This window comes from Zootoca vivipara, chromosome 1 (assembly GCF_963506605.1).
Source record: "Zootoca vivipara chromosome 1, rZooViv1.1, whole genome shotgun sequence".
Taxonomy (NCBI): domain Eukaryota; kingdom Metazoa; phylum Chordata; class Lepidosauria; order Squamata; family Lacertidae; genus Zootoca; species Zootoca vivipara.
Genome location: NC_083276.1, coordinates 72,878,806 through 72,902,435, shown reverse-complemented (window position 1 = coordinate 72,902,435; position 23,630 = coordinate 72,878,806). Strand labels below are relative to the sequence as shown.

The window sequence follows — 23,630 nt, the reverse complement described above, 5'->3', positions numbered from 1 at the left end:
GTGCTGATCCTAGTGCCGCTTCTCCACTGCTGGCAGAAGCAGCTGGGCAGGCAAGATGCCTGAGGTGACTGCTTCACCCTGTCTTATGGTTGGGCCGGCCCTGGCTCTGGGGCAGCAGCAGTCACTGGCCACTTTGGTACACAGCTATGAACTCATTGGGCGATACCCACTGCTATTCTTAGTCTGAGTGGACCCAGTGAAATCAGTGGCCCTAAGTAGTGCATTCATTAATGGATCTACTCTTAGCATTACTAACATTTGATATATCACACACTGTGCACTGCTGACCAGCAGCAAAACAACTGAGGTGACGCTGCCATGCATCTCACAGCACTCATTTGGGCCTTAAAGCAAAAGAAACAGTAACCTTTGCCTGAGCCTCAATATCCTCCTTAATGCTTTACAAGGGGGACTGAGAGGAACCAGTTGCTCCTGCATTTCCCCATCAAAACCCATTAAAGCAGAACAGAATCAGAACACCCCTATGCACTTGATATGGCAGCCAGCAACTTTGGCTGTCTGTCTCTGGAGCAGCAAAAGCTGCTGGCAAAATGTGGCTGGCTCAGGTTGTTAGCTGCTTGGGGCATATGGTAGCCAAGTGGTCAGCTGCAGATAGCCCTTCCAAGCTAAAGATGGTAGTAAGGAGCGTCTGTCATTTATTGCAAATAATAATTCAGCTCCCTGCTCTCCTCTCCTCATTTTTGCCCAGCCTCCCATTTTGTGCAAAAATCCTGCCTAAGGATTTATTCATGCCTGCATTTCCATTGCTCTTGATGATTCACAACGGTGCATATGAAGTGTCTTCATTTTGAGGTGATGTCAGACAACACAAAGGTGCTTTATACATGAGGCTCGCTTGAGGGTGCAGTGATGAACATACATGTATATATGTGACGTTTGCCTAAGTCATTTGACTGCAGCCCATTATTTATAGCTAATAATCTTCTTTAACAGCCTAGATGAAACTTGATCCCCTTCACTCTTCAGCCGAAAACCCTTTTCTTTCTACATATGCTGGAAAGATGCCAATTTACTAGCTCCATTAACTTAATGAGGTTTGACAGCCTGCAGCAGCTTTTCTCATAATCCTTCTTGGTTTGAAATTTGGTGCTCCACAGTCATCTGAGTAGCTTTTTTTTAACTCCTTGCCTTCTTCCAAAATACAAAAGTTTGATCCCTGTAGCAAAATAAAGAGGACTTATCCAGGAGGGTTATGTGGGCTGGGGGTTTCCCCTCCCTTTTGATCAGTAAATGTGAGTGATATATTTGCTGTTTTGTAATCATTATTAAATTTAAGAAACATATTCAGGCTGCCATCCTAACCACACTTGCCTGAATCCAGTAGGACTTACTTCTGAGTAGTCATGGTTAGGTTGCAGCCTCTTAACACTAGCAGGTAACTGGATTTCTGTCTTGCTTGTAAGACATAATTCTGAGTGATTTGACGTGGTTTTGTGTGACTGAAAATAATGAAGATTTTAATAATTGATAATAAAGCTCAATAATTATATGCTGTGAAGTCATGACAAGATTTACATTGGCTAAAACAATCATTCCCGAGAGGTCAACAACAGTCATAATGAAAGGTTAATCCTTTGCTTGTGTTTTATAATATGTTCAGTGGTTACTGCCTGCTAAAGGATTCATTGTGCCACTAAATTCAAATGAAACCACAACCAGACATGACATTTAGTCAGGGTTTTTAAGTTCTACCAGTTGATGAAAGGTAGAAGCAAGGGAGTGGGTTATGGTAATGTTTTTCCCCACTTGTACATGCTCTACGCACACTGAAAAAAGTGGAATTTGCAAACCAGAATGTATACATTTCCCCCAGTTTATGTTTGGGCCAGGCTGGATGTAAACCATGGTTCATGAAGCTGGGAATTAGCATCAGGTCATCCTACGCCTTCTGCACTAACTTCAGTGCTTCTATGCTGCTTTAAAGATGCAGTTTCTATTTCATCTGAAATTGCTTGCCTGAAATGAGAAACTCTGGCTTTGTGTCAGTTTATTAAGCCGATTTGTTGCATGGGACATAACAGGAAACTGTGGTTTACTTTCACCAGGTTAGAAGCACTGAAGCAAATCCAAGGTCCATGTGCAGTCGCATGTACATTCTTGGGTTCCCATTGAGTTCAGCAGAGCGGACTGATTTTGCACCTCCCTCCACTGAGATGAGTGACAAATGTGTGGGTTTGCTCTGTACACAAACTGGAGCTCTTAACACTCAGAAACAATGGGTAAACTAGGGTGTTTGCAAATAAGTACCATATACCCTTCTAAGTGTTGCAATAATACAAAGTAATTATTTTCCATTTTTGAAAGAGATGTTGCTTACAAGACATCAGATAAATTGTGTCAACACCCAGATTGTTCAGATTAAAATCAATGATTCATAAACCAGTTGACAGACATAATAGTTGGTATACAGATTAAGATACCAAGTTGTAACTTGTATACAAAAGAAACAATATTTCATTTTCATTTTTTGCTTTACTCGGCTACAGATATTTATTTTGTTCTAGTATGTTTTTATCCTTACAGACACACAAAGGAAAGAGTTAGACAAAGGATAGCTTGAAGATGTGCATAATCTTGAGAATACTTGTATGGAGAATTATAACTTGTTTTACTTAACTTGCTTGTTTCTAATATTTCAGTCCATTCAATCCCCCAAAGAATTCTCACAGCAGTTTATAAACAAAATTTAAACCCATAAACAATAGCAATAGATTAAAACAATGCTACTGTAAAGACTGCCTAGTGAGTTGGGCCTGTGTATAGTGCTTTTCTATCTTTTACTTAAAGTATAGAAATGAGTACCTTCACCTAGGATGTCTCCATTGCCAAAGGTGGGGCCAGCAGGGGCCTTCACAGTGGTGGCACCTAGCGTGTGAAATTCTCTTCTCTGGAAGGATTGCTTGTATCCTACTTTGATGATGGGGGGGATTGCACCAGGATAATATGATTTTGTTTCCCCAACATATCTGTAGTAAGTTGTTTTGTTTTTGGTGATGTTGTTTTTGGTCCTGTTGTTGCTGTTGTTGTTGTTGTTGTGTGTGTGTGTGTGTGTGTGTGTGTGTGAGAGAGAGAGAGAGAGAGAGAGAGAGAGATTTGTTTTATTTGTAAGTTGCCCTGAAAATATTTGTATTGAAGGACAGCAAATAAATTCTTAAATGAATTAGGAAATATGATTTCATTAAAAAAAAACAGGAAAATATTGAAATGTCTTGCTCACTTGGCCACTGAACATCAACAGCGGGTTTGATCCAGAGCCAGCCCAGCCACTAAGCCTCATTCTGCCTCAAGTGGCAGAAACCCCCAAGGTGGCACCTTGTGCGCCCCATGAGATCTCACCCAAAATTGACAGATCTTGTCTTTTCATTTTCTTTTCTTATTTTATGTATTTATGTGTTTATTTGGCATTTCTCATCTTTGCAGAATGAAAGGTTTGGCTTTTAAAAGAGGTGCCTTTGAATGAAGCCTGGTTAGAAAGCAATTCAACATTTTGGCATAAATAATATTTTTCATTGCTACCTGCTCACATACAACAAATCCTACATAGCCATAAAGAGAAACACTAAAAAGCAGTGCAAGTAAAATAAATCAAGAGTTGCAAAATATCTATGTGCTAAAATCATTTGCAACTGTTTCTTCCACACCATTAGTACAGTTTGCTTTCTCTCTGCCCAGAAACACTATAGCACTCTTGGGGGAAAAGAAAGATTATGTCCAACCTGCACTACAAACCCTTTCCCTGGCAGGACTGAGCAATTTATATGCCAGGGCTACATTTTTCAGTCTTGGGTTAGTATTCATTTCTTCAGTTTCTAAAAGAGAACAGAGCTATACTGTGTATATATAATCAAGATTAATTGGGGGGGGCATACTTGAGGGTAGGACCCCTGAATTGACTATCTTGAGAAATAGATTTCCTAATCAAGAGCTCTACATTTTCTTGTATCTTTGTACAAAATAGCATATTATGCCCTTTCAGTGTGGGCTGAAACTGTTAGCCTCTTTCCTTTTATTATCCTTTATACATTTCTGGAGACCTTCCAGCACCTACAAAGCTTGGGATTTGGGCAATGGCTCTCTTTTTGGCAAAGGAGGGAGAGTCTTGCAAGGAATCACAGAGGTCAGCCCTATGGCAACATGCAATTAATGCTCATAACTGAGCCAGGACATGCTATTCCCCCCCCCCCTGAACCTTACTAAAGACTTCAGGGTTGGCTACTGTCTTTTACACTGGCTTGAATGCAAAATGCCTGCTACATGAGACATTTTTCTAGCGGATACTGATAGGCAGTTCTTCTTGAGGGAATGCTGATTTCCGCCGCCCCCCTGCATCTGTAGCCCCATGGCAACCCAGAAAGCTGCTCTTAAGGGTCCTGAAGCTCTCTGGAGCCTGTTTTCAGGAGGTGGAGAGGCTGGAGATGGCGTATTTACTGTGGCACACACACAGTGCTTCCCACGCACACAGTAGGATCTTTAGATCCAAGACACTCTGCTTAACTTTTCCTTCTAGGGACTTGCGTAATGGAGGTTGATATTTATTTTGTGATGTCCTGCAATTTTCACATAGCAGCGTCACTTCCAGAGTCCATCACCATTTACTTTGTTACTCTGCGCTTAATTTTTTTAATACGGTAGTTTGTTTTGGGGTGTATAGCTTTCAGTCACTTTCCTCGATGTAACTCTGAATCCTACAGCTCCCTGACTTTGTTTCTTCCAGATACATTATACACACATACCGGTAGCTATTTATTTATATAGTGCTTTTCAGGCCAGAGGCCCCAGAAGAAGTGAACAACATATTAAAACAGCAAAACAAACATTAGAATGTACAACAAAATACCATAGATCAGGCATCCCCAAACTGTGGCCCTCCAGATGTTTTGGCCTACAACCCCCATGATCCCTAGCTAACAGGACCAGTGGTCAGGGATGATGGGAAATGTAGTCCAAAACATCTGGAGGGCCGAAGTTTGGGGATGCCTGCCATAGATCAATGAGAAAGAGAAATAACCTACGACAGCAAAATCAAAACACATGAGGGCCAGAAGAAATCCTCCCTAATAGATGATTAAAGGGTGTTCTTGCCAACCCCTACATCCCACACACTTCAGTCTGGTAACCTGAGCAAAAAATAGAAAAACTAAAGCTTACCCAAATTAGAAGAATGAATGGATGCTCTTACCACCATCATTCATGCTATTCAAGGTATCATGGGGAACTAGTAATTCATCTAAATAACTGCCAAAACCTTTCCCCAAAAATAAATATAATATTAGTAGTTTCCACAAAAAGAAAGAGCCTGGCACCCTACCCTATACTTTCTGGGCAAGCAGAGTCTCCCCCCCCCAAAAAAAAAGATTTGATAAAAAAGAATGTAGCCTTATGCCAACTCATTGAGGGTGACTCACAGGAGCAATTCAGTAGCAACTCTCCCTAATGCCTGCAGGTAACCTCTATCATACTTTCTGGTTGGTCTCAGCATATGGCGGAAATGGAGCACTGCTCCTCTGTCCTCCAGATACTAGCCCTGAGGCGATGAGCCAAAGGCCATCAATCACTTAGCTCGCACCTTAGTGAAGGCACTGTCTGTGTGTAATTACTCAATATGGATGGGGCAATCAAGGGCTTTTAAAAATCTAAAATACAGTGGTTCCTCGCTTAACAAATGCCCTGCTTAACAAAATTTCCGCTTAACGAAAGGTTTTTTCTAGCAGAGGTTGCCTCGCTAGATGAATGCGTTTTACGAAAAATTCATCTAGCGAATTGCGGTTTCCCATAGGAATGCATTGAAATTCAATTAATGCGTTCCTATGGGCAAAGAAAAATTCAAAAGAAATTCAATGCATTCCTATGGGATTCGCTAGACGAATTTTTCGTTATAAGAAAAGACCTGTGGAATGAATTAAATTCGTCTAGCGAGGCACCACTGTAGACACTTATGGCAGGGATGTATACAACCAGCTGTGAAAGCCTGTTGACGGCAGGTATTACAGGCCTTTTTCTCAATCAGATCTACCACCCCTAACTCTGGCAAAGCACTGGCTTTCTCTTGTTCCCTGGGGAGGGGGAAAGAACATCAATCGAGAGCTTCAGGTGTTGCTTATTATATATTTAAAAGTTCACATGTACTTGCTGACTCAAATTTCAGAAAAAGAAGGGAAAGTATTGAACATACTCCTAAAATCTACCTTTCTTCCATTAGTTTGTTGTCTATGGGTTTCTTCCAACCTCTTCTCTCCCTATTACTAGCAATTCCAACTAGCTGGTATCACTAAAATCAGGATATATCATGTCTTCTACAATTCCCTTATTTAAAAGTCTACAAGCATAGACTTCCCCTGTCAAAATCCACCCATCTTAAAGATGGCCTCTTTTCTGTGCCCCAGCTAGATCTCAGTGGTTATCCGACGGACATGCTACATAATGCTGTTGTATGGGTAAAAAATGAGCAGCAATTCTACAAGATAAAACGGTTTTTAAACAATGTGCGTGAGAGAGAAATTGGCAGTAAAAGCACGTGGACATTCTTAGTAATCCTTTCCTTGACTCATAGGGACTTTACCTGTCCCTATTTAGCAGCAAACAGGACAGAGCCTCTGGCACAAGTACTTCAATAGAAAGTTGCCATAACATTGGCAGCTCTCATAGTGGTCTAGTGTTGTCTATCTTGGTTCTTACATCTTTTATTTGGTATTAATTACCAAAACAGAAGTGCATGCAATTGTAGCCCAGTTGCCCTTTTTGATGAGGATAAACCACTGGCAGCAAGGGAATGATGGTTCCAAACACGGAAGCAGTGTGCTGGGAGTGAGTTCTTAACCTTTCATTCTCGCTGTTTCTCTACTTCAAATCATACTTCACCATCACTCCCCCTCCCATGAGGTTGGCCCCCCAAAGGCTGTTCAACTACAGTTACATGTATTTGCATGTTGCGTGTAGTTGCACAGTTTCTTTTTTTTAAAAAAAGTGCTCTATCTCTGTATCTTTAAATACAGCAAGGCCTGACTGAGAAGCCAACATAAAACTCAGGATAATAGGATGGGAGCCTTCAAGACAACAAACAAACTGTCTGTGGATCATCCATAGTGCTAGAGGAATTATCTCTAATGTGTTGGCATTAGTTCTCCTGTTGCCTGATAAAGATTATGTTGAGAGAGCATTCTGCTATTAAGAGCCTTTCCCCTTCTCGTTCATTGAAATATGGCCTGACATTCAAAACCAGAGGCCTGCTTTTACCAGGTATTTCTTTATAAAAGAGATCCTAATCTCAACAAGATAAACTGCTTAAATAAAACTTGGTGAAAGAACAGGCTGAATAGCGGATTATGCTCTAACTATTTTAAAATACTCTGCATTAGGACAATTCTGCACTTGTGCCCTAAGGGAAGAAAGTAAAAACTGTTGAGGTTTTTAGGCATTTTCAGAAAGGTACTGACCTTGCATTATGTTTACTCTTTTAATCTTCATTTTTGTCAAGTTTATATATGTAGAGATGATGCGTTGTTTTGTTTTATACATGAGCAAAACTGAAAGGGAAAGGGTAAACCTTGTTTGTTCTTCATGTGTTTTGAATTCATAATATACGTGCCACTGTGCTGTTTGTTGGTTTCCTATTACACATTCTGATTTATGGAGGAAGGCTTCTCTTTGCAAGCTGAAATTGTGCAGTATTTTTTAGCCATTGTAAGAGAAATTATTCAGAACAGACTCACTTTCTATAGGTTGTGTTGCTGCACCAAATATCATGGGAAATGTGCAATTGCAGGAGTGGTAGAATCAGTTTTGTTGCCCTGTAGCTGATATACTTTTTTCTTTTCTTTTCTTTTCTTTTCTTTTCGACTAGTTTTGCTAGATATCTGCATAGTGGAGAATGAATAAAGAAAATCAGGCTGTGTATAGGGTGCTTATTGTAGGGTGCAGAGCCAGCTATGGGTTTGGATCCCAGCTCCAGGCTTCAGCAAGATGCCTTCATGTGATATATTCCTAGTGCCCACTCTGCCACTTTCTCTTGAGGAAGTGTGCCCCACCCATTTGCCACTCTGCATCAAGACCCTTAATTCCCCTTAATGGCTCATCACCCAGGCTATCACCTTATCAGGAGGCTAGCCTGGCTATTCCAAGAATTAGAAGCCTTAATTAAATTCTAACAGTTGCTGGATCCAGGGATTAGAGGGGTCTGGCACACATCTTAAAACCCATAACAGTATGTAAATTACGTGTGTATTTAAGGTTGTTCTTCAATGGTTTTTAATGTTCATTTTTGTAAGTCACTTTGAGTTTCATTTTTAAAAAGAGGCAAATGACAAATATAACAATAGTAAAGATTTAAATAATGTAGCTTCCATAGCATTAAAGTGTCTGTTTACTCTGATTTCAATGCTACTATATTGTGGTCACCCATTTCCTGTTATGTAATATCTAAAGGTGCAACTTAATCCACTTCAGCACATCACATGTAAAACACAGTTCAGTAATGAGAGGCTCCGTTATGAATAACCTTGCTGGGAATGACAGAATGTGTGAAAAGATTAGACTAACCTTGGGCTACAGCAAATTCTATACCAAAATTCTCAAGGGACCAGATGCTGAAAGATTTCATTAGGCTTAAATGTACCAGTCAAATGGCTTCATGTGGGTGTTCCGGATCTCTCCCACCAGATTTTGTTACATAGGAAGATTGTCACTGCTTGCACAGAAAACATGTGCCAGCTCATTTGCAACATGTATTTGTGAAATCTAGTCTGCTACAGATAATGTGTAAATAAGTTTTTTTTTCTTGTTTGTTTGGTTTTTAAAAAAAACACATATCCTACCTGGCACACAGTGAATACACATTGTAATGAAATGTAACAACTAAAATGCAACAGTTGCAGAAGCTACGGTAAATGGAGTCATCTTAAATATTCAGTAGAGGAATCGCTAACATTTAAATAGGTAAAGGTAAAGGGACCCCTGACCATTAGGTCCAGTCGTGACCGACTCTGGGGTTGCGTGCTCATCTCGCATTATTGGCCGAGGGAGCTGGCGTATAGCTTCCAGGTCATGTGGCCAGCATGACAAAGCCGTTTCTGGCAAACCAGAGCAGCACATGGAAACGCCGTTTACCTTCCCGCTGTAGCGGTTCCTATTTATCTACTTGCATTTTGAAATGCTTTCGAACTGCTAGGTTGGCAGGAGCTGGGACCAAGCAACAGGAGCTCACCCCGTCACAGGGATTCGAACCGCCGACCTTCTGATCAGCAAGCCGACCTTCTGATCAGCAAGCCGACCTTCTGATCAGCAAGCCCTAGGCTCAGTGGTTTAACCACAGCGCCACATTTAAATACCAGGCAATAAAATTAAGTCAAATCCCTGGTAGAATGACCCTCCTTCTCTGGAAGCCTCTCCCCCAGAAGTACCCATGGTGATACCGTGGAAATATTCTGCTACTTGTCATCACCAATATAGCTAACAAATAACAATCAATGTGAAGAGGCTTGTACTGTATGGGAACAAACAAGTAATATTTACCAGAGCCTCTTAGCACTCTAAGAATCAGCACCTTGAGTTGTGGCTGGGGGTGAATGAAGAACCCCAAAAAGGAAACAGCAACCAAAAATAGTTGTATGTTTTCATTCAGTTTCAAGTCTGAAAACAAAAATAGAAAAAAAGAAGTGGTGGCCTACATCAACCATAGTATAATGTTATTTTGTAAATATATTTTGATTCTGTTATTCACTCCTCTGTTGACGAGTCAAAGCAAAAGTGAAATATAACTGTACTGTTTTTAATATTCGGTTGGAAGCCGCCCAGAGTGGCTGGGGAAACCCAGCCAGATGGGCGGGGTATAAATAATAAATTATTATTATTATTATTATTATTATTATTATTATTATTATTATTATTATTATTACCTGTAGCCAATTTTGTTTAATTATTAGCCTTTCTAAACCACTTTAAAAATCTCCAAGTGATTTACAGTATGTACAACATAAAACCCATTATCTGTTAAAAACAAAAATGCAGCCTAGAATAAATAGAACGGTATAAAAACATAAGAGCATATTAAAGAGATTCAGGGGATTCAGCTGCATAAATCAGGGTTGTCGCACCTTATGGGTCAGGCTTGGACAAAAAGAGGAGACTTCAGAAGGCAACTGAAATAACTGATGGTTGCTGTTTCAATATGGCAGATGAAAGGGCAGTGCACAGAAAGGGGGCAACAGAAATGGATTGTTTTTGTGCATCCCTACCTATCCTGTGATCTTCTCTAGGGGGCAGTGTCATAAGCAGAGTTTCCCCATATGATTCTAAGTCATCTTGCAGGTATATACAGGGGCAGTCAGTCTTTCAGGTAACTTGGTCCTGAGCTGTTCAGGGCTTTCTATGCTAACTAGACCTTAAACATAGCCTTAAACATTATGTACACTCACATACTGATCATGGTCCTAAATTGTATGTAGTACGCAGGGCGATTGGGTTCTATAATTTTTTTGTCAAAATGAAAAGACTGTCATCTTTATTTGCTGCATTTTAAAATATTCAAGTGAACACGAAGCCACTGTGTGAAATGTTTTCCTGACATAATGCAACAGACGGACACAAACACACTTGCCATGAAAGAAAGCGTACTAAACCAAAGCCAGTAAATTTAAATCTAACCTAGGGAATGTGCTTTGCAAGATTAACACGTGCTATTCAGACAATAATTCAGATCAATCAAAGGCAGGAAATCCAAACTTTAAGCTAAGTGTAGACTTGACATTCGGAATTTCCTGCCTTTGTATGCCAAAACTAGGTATGTCAAATTGACTTTTTGAAATAGGAATTTAAAATATCAAGAGATTTACTAGTTAATGGTGATTTATAATTAATTTCCAAAGCACATTTCAGAAATGTTGTTAATAAGTTGGGCTGTTCCACTTCATGAATTGTCAGTGTATATAAAATTATAGAAACATAATATGATATTTTCCTAAGTCACACTTGCATTCGTGCATTGATTCATTAATTATATAAACATTTCTGTCCTGTCCTTCTTGTGCTTATGCACTTTGATCTATTAAAATACAAATAATAAATAATGCATAAAGCACACAACATTAAAATTTATTTAAAAGCAACAAGTAAAAATGACCTTAGCAGGCAAAAGCCTGCCAGAACAAACAATTTTGTCTGCCAGAACTGACAATTTTGTCATCTGGTACACATCTGGTACATTTCGGCATCCCGAAACACCTCCTCCCGACCTTACGTTTAGTGGTGCGCCTTAATTCCCCTCCATGGCTTGGTCAAGGCGGCACAAAGGCTCTGTGAGAGCCAGTGTGGTGTAGTGGTTAAGAGCGGTAGACTTGTAATCTGGGGAACCGGGTTCGAATCTCCGCTCCTCCACATGCAGCTGCTGGTTGACCTTGGGCTAGTCACACTTCTCTGAAGTCTCTCAGCCCCACTCACCTCACTGGGTGTCTGTTGTGGGGGAGGAGGGGAAAGGAGATTGTTAGCCGCTTTGAGACTCCTTCAGGTAGTGATAAAGCGGGGTATCAAATCCAAACTCTTCTTCTTCTCTCCAACATCACTGAGCCTTGCCACCTCCGTACCACTAACTTCCTCATTCCCCCCACCTGACCCACTGCTGCTGCTCTTACTGAGTGAAGAGCTGGTCAACAGGATGGGGGGAGGTTCCCTGTAGGAAGGTCCCCTGACACTCACATAAGTGTCCAAAGTAAGTGTGCCAATATCAAAATGGGGAAATGGGACAGCTTCCTTCCAGATACAAAGTTCCAGGTACTGTCCTATTTTCCTATTTTGCTAACATATTAGACAATGAAGCTTCCACAAAAGGATGGCCTAATAGCTGAAGTGACTGAAATCTTTAACTACTACAGTTAAAGATGGACTGATGTTATCGGAATAGTAGCTTCAACATCTTGGACCAAGGGGCACCAAGTGGGGCATTTCTTCTGCTGAAACTGCCAGACACTAAAAGGGATTGTGCTTTCCTCACAAGCTCTACTGCCGAGAGCGTTTGTGATGCTGCTGCTGCTGCTGCCATGACTGTGTCTGTTCGGTGGGCAGAACACCGTCGCCTCACTCTTGTCTTTCACCAGCATTAAATTGACTTCAGTGAAGCTATTAATTATTGACTTGAATGAAAAGAACAGTCTTGCTTGGCACGCATCCAGCAAAATTCATACTGGGGTGCTGAACAAAGACAGTTCCCTTCTGTTAAAATGAATATGATATGCAATGGGGGGTGGGTTTCTGGTTTGTTTGGGTTTTTTTGTTTTTTGTTTTTTTTAAAAAGATGATTCATATTATGTAATAAACATTTCATTTGGTGGCTGGGGTGAGTGGGTGTGCACCACAAAATGAATGCAACTCTTAAACCACATACTCTAGATTAGTTCCCCTACTAATTGAACAGAGGTCTTTGTAGCACTCTTAACCCTTTACATCTCTGTACTATAAATACTTCTTCCCAAGTATTCTTTTTGACTCCTTGTTACTGCATGTATTTGTGCTTTGAAAAGAAATAGAGTTACTGTGGTGCAGCAATCAGTGTGCCAGACTAGGACCCAAGGGGACAAGAGTTCAGGTCCCTGCTTTGGGATGGCCCAACTTTCAGCCTAACCCATCAAACAGGATTGCTTTGAATATTATATGGAGAACCTTGAAGGAAAGGTTGAATGCAAAAATAAATAAACAAATATTTTAACCTCAGTTTTCTAGCATACTCTGATTCCAGTGAAATAAATGCAACCTTTTGTTAATTTGCTTTTTCAAATACGCTTCATCATGATTGCATACGTAAAAGCCGTATGTATAGATGTGTGTGTGTGTGTGTAAAATTTTGGAAAAGGGGAGGGGAGGAAACCTTTTTATAAAGGGCTGTTGCACCCACCCACCCTTTCTTACTTTATCAGGCCAGGTGGAGGGGATGTTTGAAATAAAATGTGAGGGTGCTTGTTTTCTAGAATTGTGTGCATCAGCAAGCACAGTAATCTGAAACCTCTACCTTTTCAACCTGAATAGCTGTTACTTTTGAGGGGGAAAGGGTGGGAAAGCTAACTGGATGGATTCATTTGACACAGGGGTAGATTTCATACACTCCTCACTACTTAATACCGTGAAAGACATTAAGTTCTAGTATAAATCGTAGAGATAAACACTTTGGATTTTAGTAGCTTGGTCCTTTGTCACAATAATAGTAGCACGTTGTGTCCTCAGGAAGGATTGTTGCCCCTTTTATAAACATTCGCTTGTTACCAAAGCACTTACTGAGGATCATTATCATTATTATGTGCGCAGAGATGCTCTTTTCCGTCTGACTCGCCCTTCTCATTTTTCCCACAGCTTGCGAGAACATCACCGTTCTGCCATTAAGGTGATACGTCGGATGCAATATTTTGTGGCAAAGAAGAAATTTCAGGTGAGGTGATGAATAGTGAGCTGCTTTATCTAAATAAACTCTTTTATTCTTCTGGGCTTATTATTGTTCCTTTTGTGGGCTTAAGAAAGGATAGACCAAGGCAATTCATTTTAGTGATGGTGAGTTACACCCACTATTCTCTCCCTTCTTGAATAGGGTGGTTGTTTAGCAGCAGGTTAGTCAACTGTGGATGCACTGGGAACAGGCTAAGCCCCTGAAACGTACCATGAATTAAAATGTTATTTTCTGCTAATGGACTTGACCTTTCACCTTCTGTTATCTCTTCTCCCTTGCAATGCAAACATTCTCATATGTCTTCATTAATTCTGAGCTGTATATTATTGTCAGGCTGACTCAGTGGGCCTAGAGATTAGCATACTACCTTAACCTTGTTTCTATCTCATACTTGCTGCAGTCCTGATAAGAAGCTAGGATAGACATTTGCAGGCATGCTGGAAGGTTTCTGCCACCTTTCTCACACATACTCCTGGGAAAGCCTGCTCTGAGAAGACCAGCTAGCTGTATTTTTACAACATCCTGTTGGTTTGATTTCCAGTGCCTATTTCAGTTATTGGCAAACTGGCATGTCAATAGGTTGTGTTCCCATGAACACGTAAGCTTTTAGGTGTTTGTTCTTTGGGAGAAAGTGGCTCTGTTCTGTACACTTCTTGCACACTATTCATATGTGGAAGTCAAAACAGCTCAGTTCATGGAAGGGTTATTGAGTTCCTTGAAAACTTGTTGGGAATATAACTGGTAACTTCCTGAGAGTTCTATATAATTCTGTTCAAGCCTTCATTAAACACTTATGCTCAGACACGGAAATTGACACATTTATTGGATGTAAAATTCTACATTCAGGCCATCTAACTTCTGTTTTAAGAAAAGCTGGTTTCTGTGATTTCTCCTTTGCATGTTTTTTCTCTTACACTGCATACTTCCTTTTCTTTTAAAATTTGCATAGTTTCTTCTGATTTTGCCATTCAGGTGGAGAGAAAGGCATGGAACCAAACAGAACACTGGTGCCTAAACCCCCCCCCCCCAGCCCATGGAAATCTTATTTACCGGTAGTCACTTGTCTGGCTTCTGAGATTTCGCCAAGACGTTTCCCACATGCTTTCAGATAGATCTTCTTTCCATCCACGTAGTCTTGAAAGTGGGTTTGAGAAATAAAGCAAGCGGAGATTACTGCTGTGGTGTGGCTGAAGCTGGAAAAATCCACTTTCTTGTAGGTCACATTGGTGACAAGCAGAAGTATGGGTTGCCTGGGTCAGGTGGGCACATTCCCTCTAGTACCACACCCAGGCCTGGCCCAGTGATGAGGCAGGGTGAAGTGCCCACCTTGAGCAGCAGAAGTCCAAGAGGCGGCACCTTCCTTGCCTCCCCCACTTGCCCCACTGCCTCCACTGCTAGTGGAGAAGTGGTACCGGTTTCCGGTGAGATGTCACCAAAATCTCATGAGATCTCACAAGATTTCAGCGAGATTGTGCAAGATCTCACTGCTGGCGCTTTGCGGGCGGTGCCATGCAGTGCAGGTAAGAGAGGCGCTGGCAGCAGGGCAGCAGCAAGGGAGTGGGATAGCAGGCTGGGGGGCGGCACATTCCCGTTTCACCTCAATCAGTGAAGCAGGATGAGCTGCCCCTGACCACACCACCACTGGTCACCCTAAACCCCAAAAAGTTTACGAAAAAAGTCATCAGCAAGCTGCCTTTATAGCTGCTTTTGTGTGGTCGGGTTCCCCACACCAGTAGTAGGAATAGTTGTAGTATCCAAATTCTGTTTTCAAGATTTTAGAAGGATTTTTTAAAAAGATAATGCATTCATTAGCAGGATAGGTATTCCATTTAAAGGTTGTCTTGTACCCATGTACTTTATACTGAAAATGAGTACTAAAAGCTGTACTGTACATGGTGAACAAAGTTTATTTTGGAGTTCCATTGATGACAGGGGTAACTGACATGTCTGTTGTGGCTTTTACAATGATGTCACCAGACGCTCTTGATGTATTTATAGCTTTATACTTCAAAGTGTTACCGCAAACTGTGCTGTACTTTATACGTAATTCAGTTACCTTACTATCAATCAGAAATTGTGTATGTAATTTTCTGTAATCACTTCAGAGGGCTTTCTGGCAAACAAGATAGTTCAAAGTTCTTTGTACTTCAAAGAATGTTGCACACGCTTGTACTTGGCCATTGTTTGGCTATACTCCTCAGAATTTCCTGCAGCTTGAGCTTCCCTCTTTTCTTTCCCATTCTGACTCGGAGGGAAACACCGTGCCATGCAGCTGCTGCGCACACAACCAAATAGTAGGAGCAGTAAGCAGCAGCTGTGCACATATTTAATGCATGCCATTCTCTGCTGTGCCTTCTGCAAGCACTTTTCCTGCACATTATGCAGAAAATTCTAACTCATTTAATGTAATTATTACCATCAGCAGTGTTCCTAATTGGAAAAGGGGAAGGGGGGAAGAAAGCAAACAATAGGTAATGGGAAACACCGTGCAGGAAGTTTGTTATTTAATGCTGTATTGTTTTAATATTCAATTGGGAGCCGCCCAGAGTGGCTGGGGAGACTCAGCCAGATGGGCAGGGTATAAATATTAAATTGTTGTTGTTGTTGTTGTTGCCATCAATATTAAGGGCTGGGGACTGCAAAGCAATGTGTGTGCGCACTTACACAATCCCTAATGGTGACTGGCCAAGTCGATGCCAGTTAATTCTGTTGTTTGAAATTCACTTGCAAGGATCCCCCCCCAAAAAAAACAACCCCATTTCCTTTAAAAAGTGATGATTTGACTATGTTAGCATACAAAAAAGACAAGTAAGTGTGGCGGCGGGGCAGTCATCACAGCTTGTGAGCTTTCCACATTAAAATGGCTATTTGAATCAGCCTCAACTTTACACAATTCACAAAACCATCAGCTGGAACCAATGTTGTAAAGTGTGTTGAATTCTGGACTAGGAATGGGGAGGCCCAAATCCGGATCTCCGCTCAGGCAATGATGCTTACTGGGTCACTTTGGGACATGCAGGGGTGTTTTGAGACGTGCGTGGCTTTCCCCAGGGGGCACATTCCACCCAGCTGAAGTGCTTTTAAGTCCCATTGATTTCAGCAAGAGAGTTAAGCACTTGTCTAAGTCCCTGGTCTAAGTGGGACTAAATACTGCTTAACTCGTGTCTGGATAAACGACCATTTCCAAAACCTATCAACTATATTTGGTTTTACTAGTAATACGTATTGCATGTGATTAGGTATCCTAGAGAGCTTTACCTCTGATGTTTAAACATGACATATTTGTGTGGGAGCCACATCATCATTGTGTTTTTCCTGCATGGAAAATGCTTCTTCTTGAAGCTTGTGTTCCTTGACTAAGCAGAGCGAAGGGACTTGGACAGGGAGACTGGAGTCATACACTGGTCTCCCATCCCCTAACAGCCTGGTACACACATGGTGTAGGGAGCAAACAGGACTCTGGTGCACCATATGGGACATCTCCTACTTGTAGGTGCTGCACCTGCAAGAGGATTGGACTGTTAGCTCACCATAGCACTAAATATTTGTTCAGTGTGCTATACTATCGGTGCTAAAACAAATCAGCCCTGTGGATCAAGTCCTAGCTTACCATATGCTTGCATATACCACTCGCTTGTAGCACAAGAGACCTAAAGGTAGTGAATTTTCATGTGTGTAAATCTGTTATGGTAATTTTAAGAGGTGTTTTATATGCATTGGTTTACATTATTATTATTTTATCCTTAATTTTTCTACTGTATTTATGGTTACCAAAGCACTTGGTTTTAAAGGCAGAAGGGGAAAATTATTGAAACATTTATAAAATTATGAAAGGGTTTTTAAAGCATTCTTAAATCCACCTTTCCCAACCAGAAAAGTATGGCAAAGCACAGAATACCAGGTGGGCAGTACAAATCTGTATGAATGCCAGCTCCCACCATTTTATCACACTTTAGAACAGCCTTCCCTAGTCTGCTGCTCTCCAGATGTTTTGGACTATAATTCCCATCAGCCCCAGCTAGCACAGCACTAGTATTCCAGAACATCTGTGGGCACCTTGTTGGGGAAGACTGCCTTAGAATAACCAAAAAATAGGCTTGATTCTAAATGCCCATGGTCACTGTGGTCAGTGCATCCCTGCAGTGCTGTTGACAGGACTGCTTGAGAGGGCCTTCTGTGTTATTGCTGTACTACCTGCCACAAGAAATCCCTTCATCTGGCAGGCCTTTGGTCTGATCAATGTCAGATTTTGCCACCATCTTCTTTTCCAGTGTTTTTATGCTGCAGTTGATTTCTTCTTTCACTTTTGTTGTTTTATTTGTTTTGGAAGTTTTCTCTCCTTTAGGCTTGATTATTTTTAAGCTTTATTGTAAGTCGACATGGTGAGCTAGCACAGAAAGAAAAAAGTTAACTTCCAAATCTTTCTGTTGTCAATCGAGTACTGTACATGTGATCTGCTATGCATTATGTGATTTAACAAGTATTTAATTCTCTCTTATTTTTACAGCAAGCTAGAAAGCCATATGATGTACGTGACGTTATAGAACAATACTCTCAGGGACATCTCAACTTAATGGTGCGAATAAAAGAGCTTCAGAGAAGGTATGGAACAGAATTTAGCTGCCCAAACAGATAAGTAGTTCTGGAAAATAATAGCTGCATGGTGAATCCTGCAGAATCAAGGCAACAGTGGTCCTCCAGATGTTGTTGAGCTCCAACTCCCCATCAGTAGGGTTGGCCCACCCATAAGCCAGACTGAGGCAGCTGCCTCAGGCAGAGGAATCCTGAGGGGTGGTGCCCCTGTGGGCACCCCACCTGTCCCTGCCCCTACCACCAGAGAAGCGAGGAAAAGTGGTGGCTTCTGGCAAGATCTCACAAGATCTCCCAAAAGCTGCCACCTCCATGCAACTCCAGCAAGCAAGGGTTCAGGCAGTGCCAGGTGTGTGTGTGTCCCCTTTCCATTTTGCTGCCAGTGGTCATGGCTGAAAGGAGTTGTAATCCAACATTATCTGAAGAACCACAAGCTCCCCACCCACTGGAAGAGAGAAAATGTAAACTGCTCTAATGGGCCTACAGATCTGGATCAGCAATCTGGGTAACAGAATGAAGTAAGGCATCAAAAATGTTGGCCATAGCATCTGTGCAAGGATGTGTGCCGAGGAGATGATGGGCATGGACAGGGTGAGAACAAAAATGAGGGATGATGTGGAGATGACTTGGTTTTGAAGGGCTACTTAGCCAGTCAAGGTGAAAGGACATGTTAGGCTAGGATGCATTCATTTGCTAGTTAATGATGATACAGGTAAGAAGAAGCATCCTTCCACATATCCAACCTCCCACATAAATCCTTCTCACAGGCCTCTTTCCCCAGCTGGGCTTTGGGAAGGGAGTAAGCAGGAAAAGGGGGTTGAGGGGAAGGTTTGCAGGCAGAGGTTTGTTGTATAGGGAAGGTGTAAGCAATTCCCTCCTTCCTGCTGGTTCCCCCAGTGCATGCCCCCAGTACATGTTCCCCACATTAAGCATTAGGAGGTAAACATGGGATTGGAACTTTGCATTTGCCTTACATTGTCTAATTTCACTCTCAGGAATAAGAAACAAGAATTTTGCAATAGAAGCAGGGCTAGGAAATGTGAGTGCATGGCAGGACCCTGGACTATTTACATACAATGTCATTTCTGCCTGTGGTTGTGAGGCCTTCAGGAACAAGGGCACACACCTTGCATTAATTAATACATGTTGACTGTTACCTTTCCTGGGCCTTTGGATATGGCAGAACAAAAACCAGAGCTTTAAAAAATGGGTAGGATTGTGCAAAGCAAACAGGAAAAGAATAAACAATCCATAACAACGAATGCCAGTGGACTTGTTTTTAGTTAAGCCTTTGAATTCCACACACAAATTCTTTCAATAAAAGCTGGATTCCTTCAGTGGTGAAATCCTGCCAGTGCAGTTTTAGAAAGCATTAGCAGACTGCAGGCATAAACCTATTTGGGTCAGACCATCTCTCTGACATTCCCAGATGAATGTTCAAAGGACCGTTAGAAGTGAGCCAGTAGCTATGCAAGAGTTTCTTTCTTCCTAGGGTGGGGCTAGAGAAGCAACAACTGTTGTTATTCAGTCCCCCTGTTTAAATCTGAAGACATTTTTATCTTGTTTATTGATACACTTTCTTTCTCATCAGGTTGGACCAATCTATAGGGAAGCCATCACTGTTTATTTCTGTCTCAGGTAAGTCTCCATTAGAAACATATATATGCTGTGTGTTAGATATTGCTACTCTTCCATACGATACAGAGCACAGGGTAGATGCATAGTACTTAATGTTCTGTTTGATAAATACCTTGTTAGGAACTGAAAATTAAAAGGTCAAATGCCTGACCTTACTTGGAAAACCAGGCAGCACAGTCAGCAAGCCCAACAACTTTGTGCAGGCTGCAATACCATTAAACTGTTAGCCTAGAAAATATCTAGAACATAATTAATGCTATGTAGAATCTTCTATCATTAGGTTCTTGATTCACAAGAAGAGGTGCATAAAATATAACTCCTTCACCCCTTTTTGGGACTTGTTCAGAGCTGTTGTATACCTGAACTGCTGTTGCTTAGATGTTTTTCTTTTTACTTAAAGACTTCTTCTTTGCTGTTTGAGCCCAGCTAATCAGGGATCATGCAGTGAACATGGTGGCTTCCCAATAGCATACAGCCAAATAGATTTAGCTATGTCACCATGCTGCTGATGGCCAGATAAATCCCTCGCATTGCCCTGATTCTTAGCTGAAAGGAGGGAGAAAATAAACTTGCTGCTATCACGCCACACTCCAGGTTGCAGTGTTTCAGTCCAGTGCTATCCACTCATGGCAGACTCTGGATGGGGCAATGTTGTAGCATTGGCTTCTGCTAGGGTTGCCAGACTCAATAGAGGACAGGACTTCTGTGCCTTTAATTGCCCTGCTCTCTTTTGAGTCTGGAAACCTTAAAGAGAAACCAGCAGACCCTTTGCTTGGAAATTAAACAAAGGGTCTGCTGGTTTCTCTTTAAGGTTTCCAGACTCAAAAGAGAGCAGGGCAATTAAAGGCACAGAAGTCCTGTCCTCTATTGAGTCTGGCAACCCTAGCCTCTGCCACTGTTAGCACAGGGTGGGACAGGGTAGCTGCAAGGTTGGGGTGGAGTGGACACACTGCTAGGAGTGTCGGCTGGCTCTGCCAATGAGCCCGCACTGCCTTAGCCTCATTGCCATCCTGCCCCACTGGACACAGCCCTAATAAGCAGCAGCAATGCTTCCTCTAGGATGCTGGCTCCATTCTATTGCCCCACTAGACACTTCTACCTAATTTCAAATACTGTATGAAATGAGCAAGAGAATTGGGAAATTGTTTCAGTCTCTTTAGTCACTGAATAAATAAAGGATATGTGTATATATTTTAGCACACAGGGGGATATTTTGCCAGCGAGTGAGTGAGTGTTGTAACAACTGCACCTAGGGCATTCCTGGAGCCATCCACTAAATGACTTGTGTTCATTATTCCTTGCCTTCTATAACTGAAACCAGGCTATGTGTATGCTTCCATTGTAAGCAAATTGGTAACCATTGTTCATATTTAATGAGAGACACATAGTATCAAGGATTATTCAGAGGACCAAATCAAAGTTGTGCATTATGATTGCCTATAAGCATACAAATACATATCAGGGTCTGTGCTGTTGCCAGCTCCTGTTGTAGTGCTATTTTAAGCAAAATTATTCTTTAATTTAATTGACTTTTGCTAAATTGAATGTAGTTTTAATTTTTTCTGGTGATTTAAAGCATAGTTTGGAGGCAGAAAGCACTCTGTACTCGAAGCCATTTAAAAGGAAGGCTTGGGTCAATACTATGAAAAAGCTGCTCTTAATGTAATAAAATTATCCATCTGTCAGCAGCGTTCAATTAAGTAGCTCTGGTAGGCTAGTTAAATGCAGTCACATGGTTTCATTCTATACTATTGTAACACTGATATTCATCTAAAAATGTTCCTTTCTATACAGAAAAAAACAAAGACCGAGGGACTAATACAATTGGTTCCCGGCTGAACAGAGTTGAAGACAAGGTAGGCCTCAATCAGACAAAGTATTGTGCCTTTCTACATTCTCAAAAATAAGCATACAAACAAACATTCTCTTGCCTTTGCCTAATGATTATATATTTTTTAGTAACTGTGTTAAGGCTGATCTCAGCTAAGGCACTGCAACAAGTAATTCAGGAGCCTATATGTATAAACACGAGTTAAAAATCAACTTCGTTTTGTAGAGGATATAAAGATAACTCCAAATAAACAACTTATTTCCTATTGGAAAATGGCAGACCTTGTTAGCAACTAGGAATGTGATATGTAGTGTTTTATTACACCTGCAAGTGGAGTTGATGTTACTATTAAGTTGAGGACTGCTTGTGACTGCTATCAATTAAAATTATCTGACTTTTCAGTTCGGCTGTCATAACAGGCTTTTTGTTTCTGCCTCTTAAAATATTCTTATTTCCTACAATAATAAAACATCCTAGTTGCAAGAAATCTGAAGCCATACTACTGAAATTACTGTTCAAGAATAAAATATCTCATGTTGTTGCTTTGTGCCGCCAACATTGCTGACCTACATGAGTCTTCCCTCTCCCCTCTCTTCAACAAGGACCAAGTGCTGCTTTTGTTTCCGTGACCGTGAACTCTTAGCTACCACTTCATCAACAAAAGCAACAACATTTGGCATCAGCCCCCATATTTTCCTGCGTGGCTATGATTCATGCCAAAAAATTCTTGTGATGCAAGGATAGAGGAAGGAAGTTATAAAACTTTGGTAGGACACCAGATGAGACAGTCGGCGCATTATGACCACAAGAGAGACAATCTCCTACACTGTTATGTATGTGACAGTGATGATGGCAGCAACCAAGGTGGTGGGAGGGTACACTGTTATGGTGCAGGGAACATACCTCGGGCATTCTTCGCTTCAGCAGAGATGGCCATGGAAGCAAGGGGAGCTGATCAGAATCTAGGCAGCATCACTTGGCACAAGACCATTCTTTTTCCTCTCTTGGAGGCAGTGATAGAGCAGGAGTGGAATCGATGTTGAAATATGTTGAAATATGACCGTGTGTGTGTGTGTGTTGTGTGTGTGTTTTCATATTTAACAGGTAAGCAGGGAGAAAGTAGCTGATGATGAGTCTTTATAAGATCTACCTGCCATTGCAGAGACTCGTCCCTTTGACCACTTTTACCTCGTTTCCCCAGTATTTATTTTAACGATGCAAGTAGAGGAAAGTGGCATTGTATCTGGCCCTTGATTGCTGTCCAGCAAGCCTGATGCTGCTGACCTAGGCTCTTACATTTCATTAATCCCCGTTGCTATTAAACGTAAATTAGATCCGGCTGGATGAAATAATGGCCACAGTGACTGTATGGATGATTTGACTTTATAATTATTTAAATGCTAGATTGTGAGTTACGATTTAAGGAAAAATATGTTCAACTTCAGAAAACCCCGACATATATTTAGAATGTGTTTTCACAGTTTTGTAGAATGCATCCTGAAAACAAAAGTTAAAAGTGGGAAATATTAGTAAGCTGCCGGCAAATAAACAATGGTGTTTTTGTTTTGCTTTTTAAGTACACTACTTTTCTGGGAACTATTTGTTTATGTCTGTGTTCCTGTAGGTAATAAAACAGGCAGAGAGGCCTACAAACTTGAAGTGATTCAGTATTCTTTTAAATAATTCAAATCCTGTTTTGTCTAGCATTTTAAAAAATAAACTGATGACGAAAGCAGGATTTGAAGCTAAGCCCACACCACTCTTGTGCGCAGTCTTCTTACATCTAAGGTGAAGTTAAAATGAGAAGAAATGAATGCCTAGATAGAGTGGGGGAATGATATGTCTATAGAAGAAAAATATAAATGGTTTTATTTTACTGTAATAATTCCTTGTCGTCATGATAAATTAGTACATGAAGATATATTTTTATTTTAAAAATGGTTCTATGGCTCTCATGTCTCATAAAAAAGGATAAAATCCTTTAAATGTGGTATTGGAATCTGGTCTGTTTTAAAATGATACGGAAGCAAATCACAACTTGGCTAATTTCATCCTAATGAAGTATGTTCAAAGAGTTGATTGGTATAGCATCACCTGAGCCCCATGTTCCCATACTGCTATTTCACACAA

The 23,630-nt window shown here is 41.0% G+C and overlaps 1 protein-coding gene across 2 annotated transcripts in view; it reads left to right on the top strand.

Annotated features, from left to right (window-relative positions):
• The window catches only part of KCNQ1 (potassium voltage-gated channel subfamily Q member 1), a 282,319-nt gene that overhangs the window by 185,813 nt on the left and 72,876 nt on the right, over positions 1 to 23,630 (top strand). For both annotated transcript variants that reach the window (XM_035120964.2, XM_035120972.2), the window contains 4 exons: positions 13,351 to 13,426; positions 17,949 to 18,043; positions 19,623 to 19,669; positions 21,464 to 21,525. In XM_035120964.2, the coding sequence (XP_034976855.1) occupies positions 13,351 to 13,426; positions 17,949 to 18,043; positions 19,623 to 19,669; positions 21,464 to 21,525 (280 nt within the window). The remainder of the gene's footprint in view (positions 1 to 13,350; positions 13,427 to 17,948; positions 18,044 to 19,622; positions 19,670 to 21,463; positions 21,526 to 23,630) is intronic.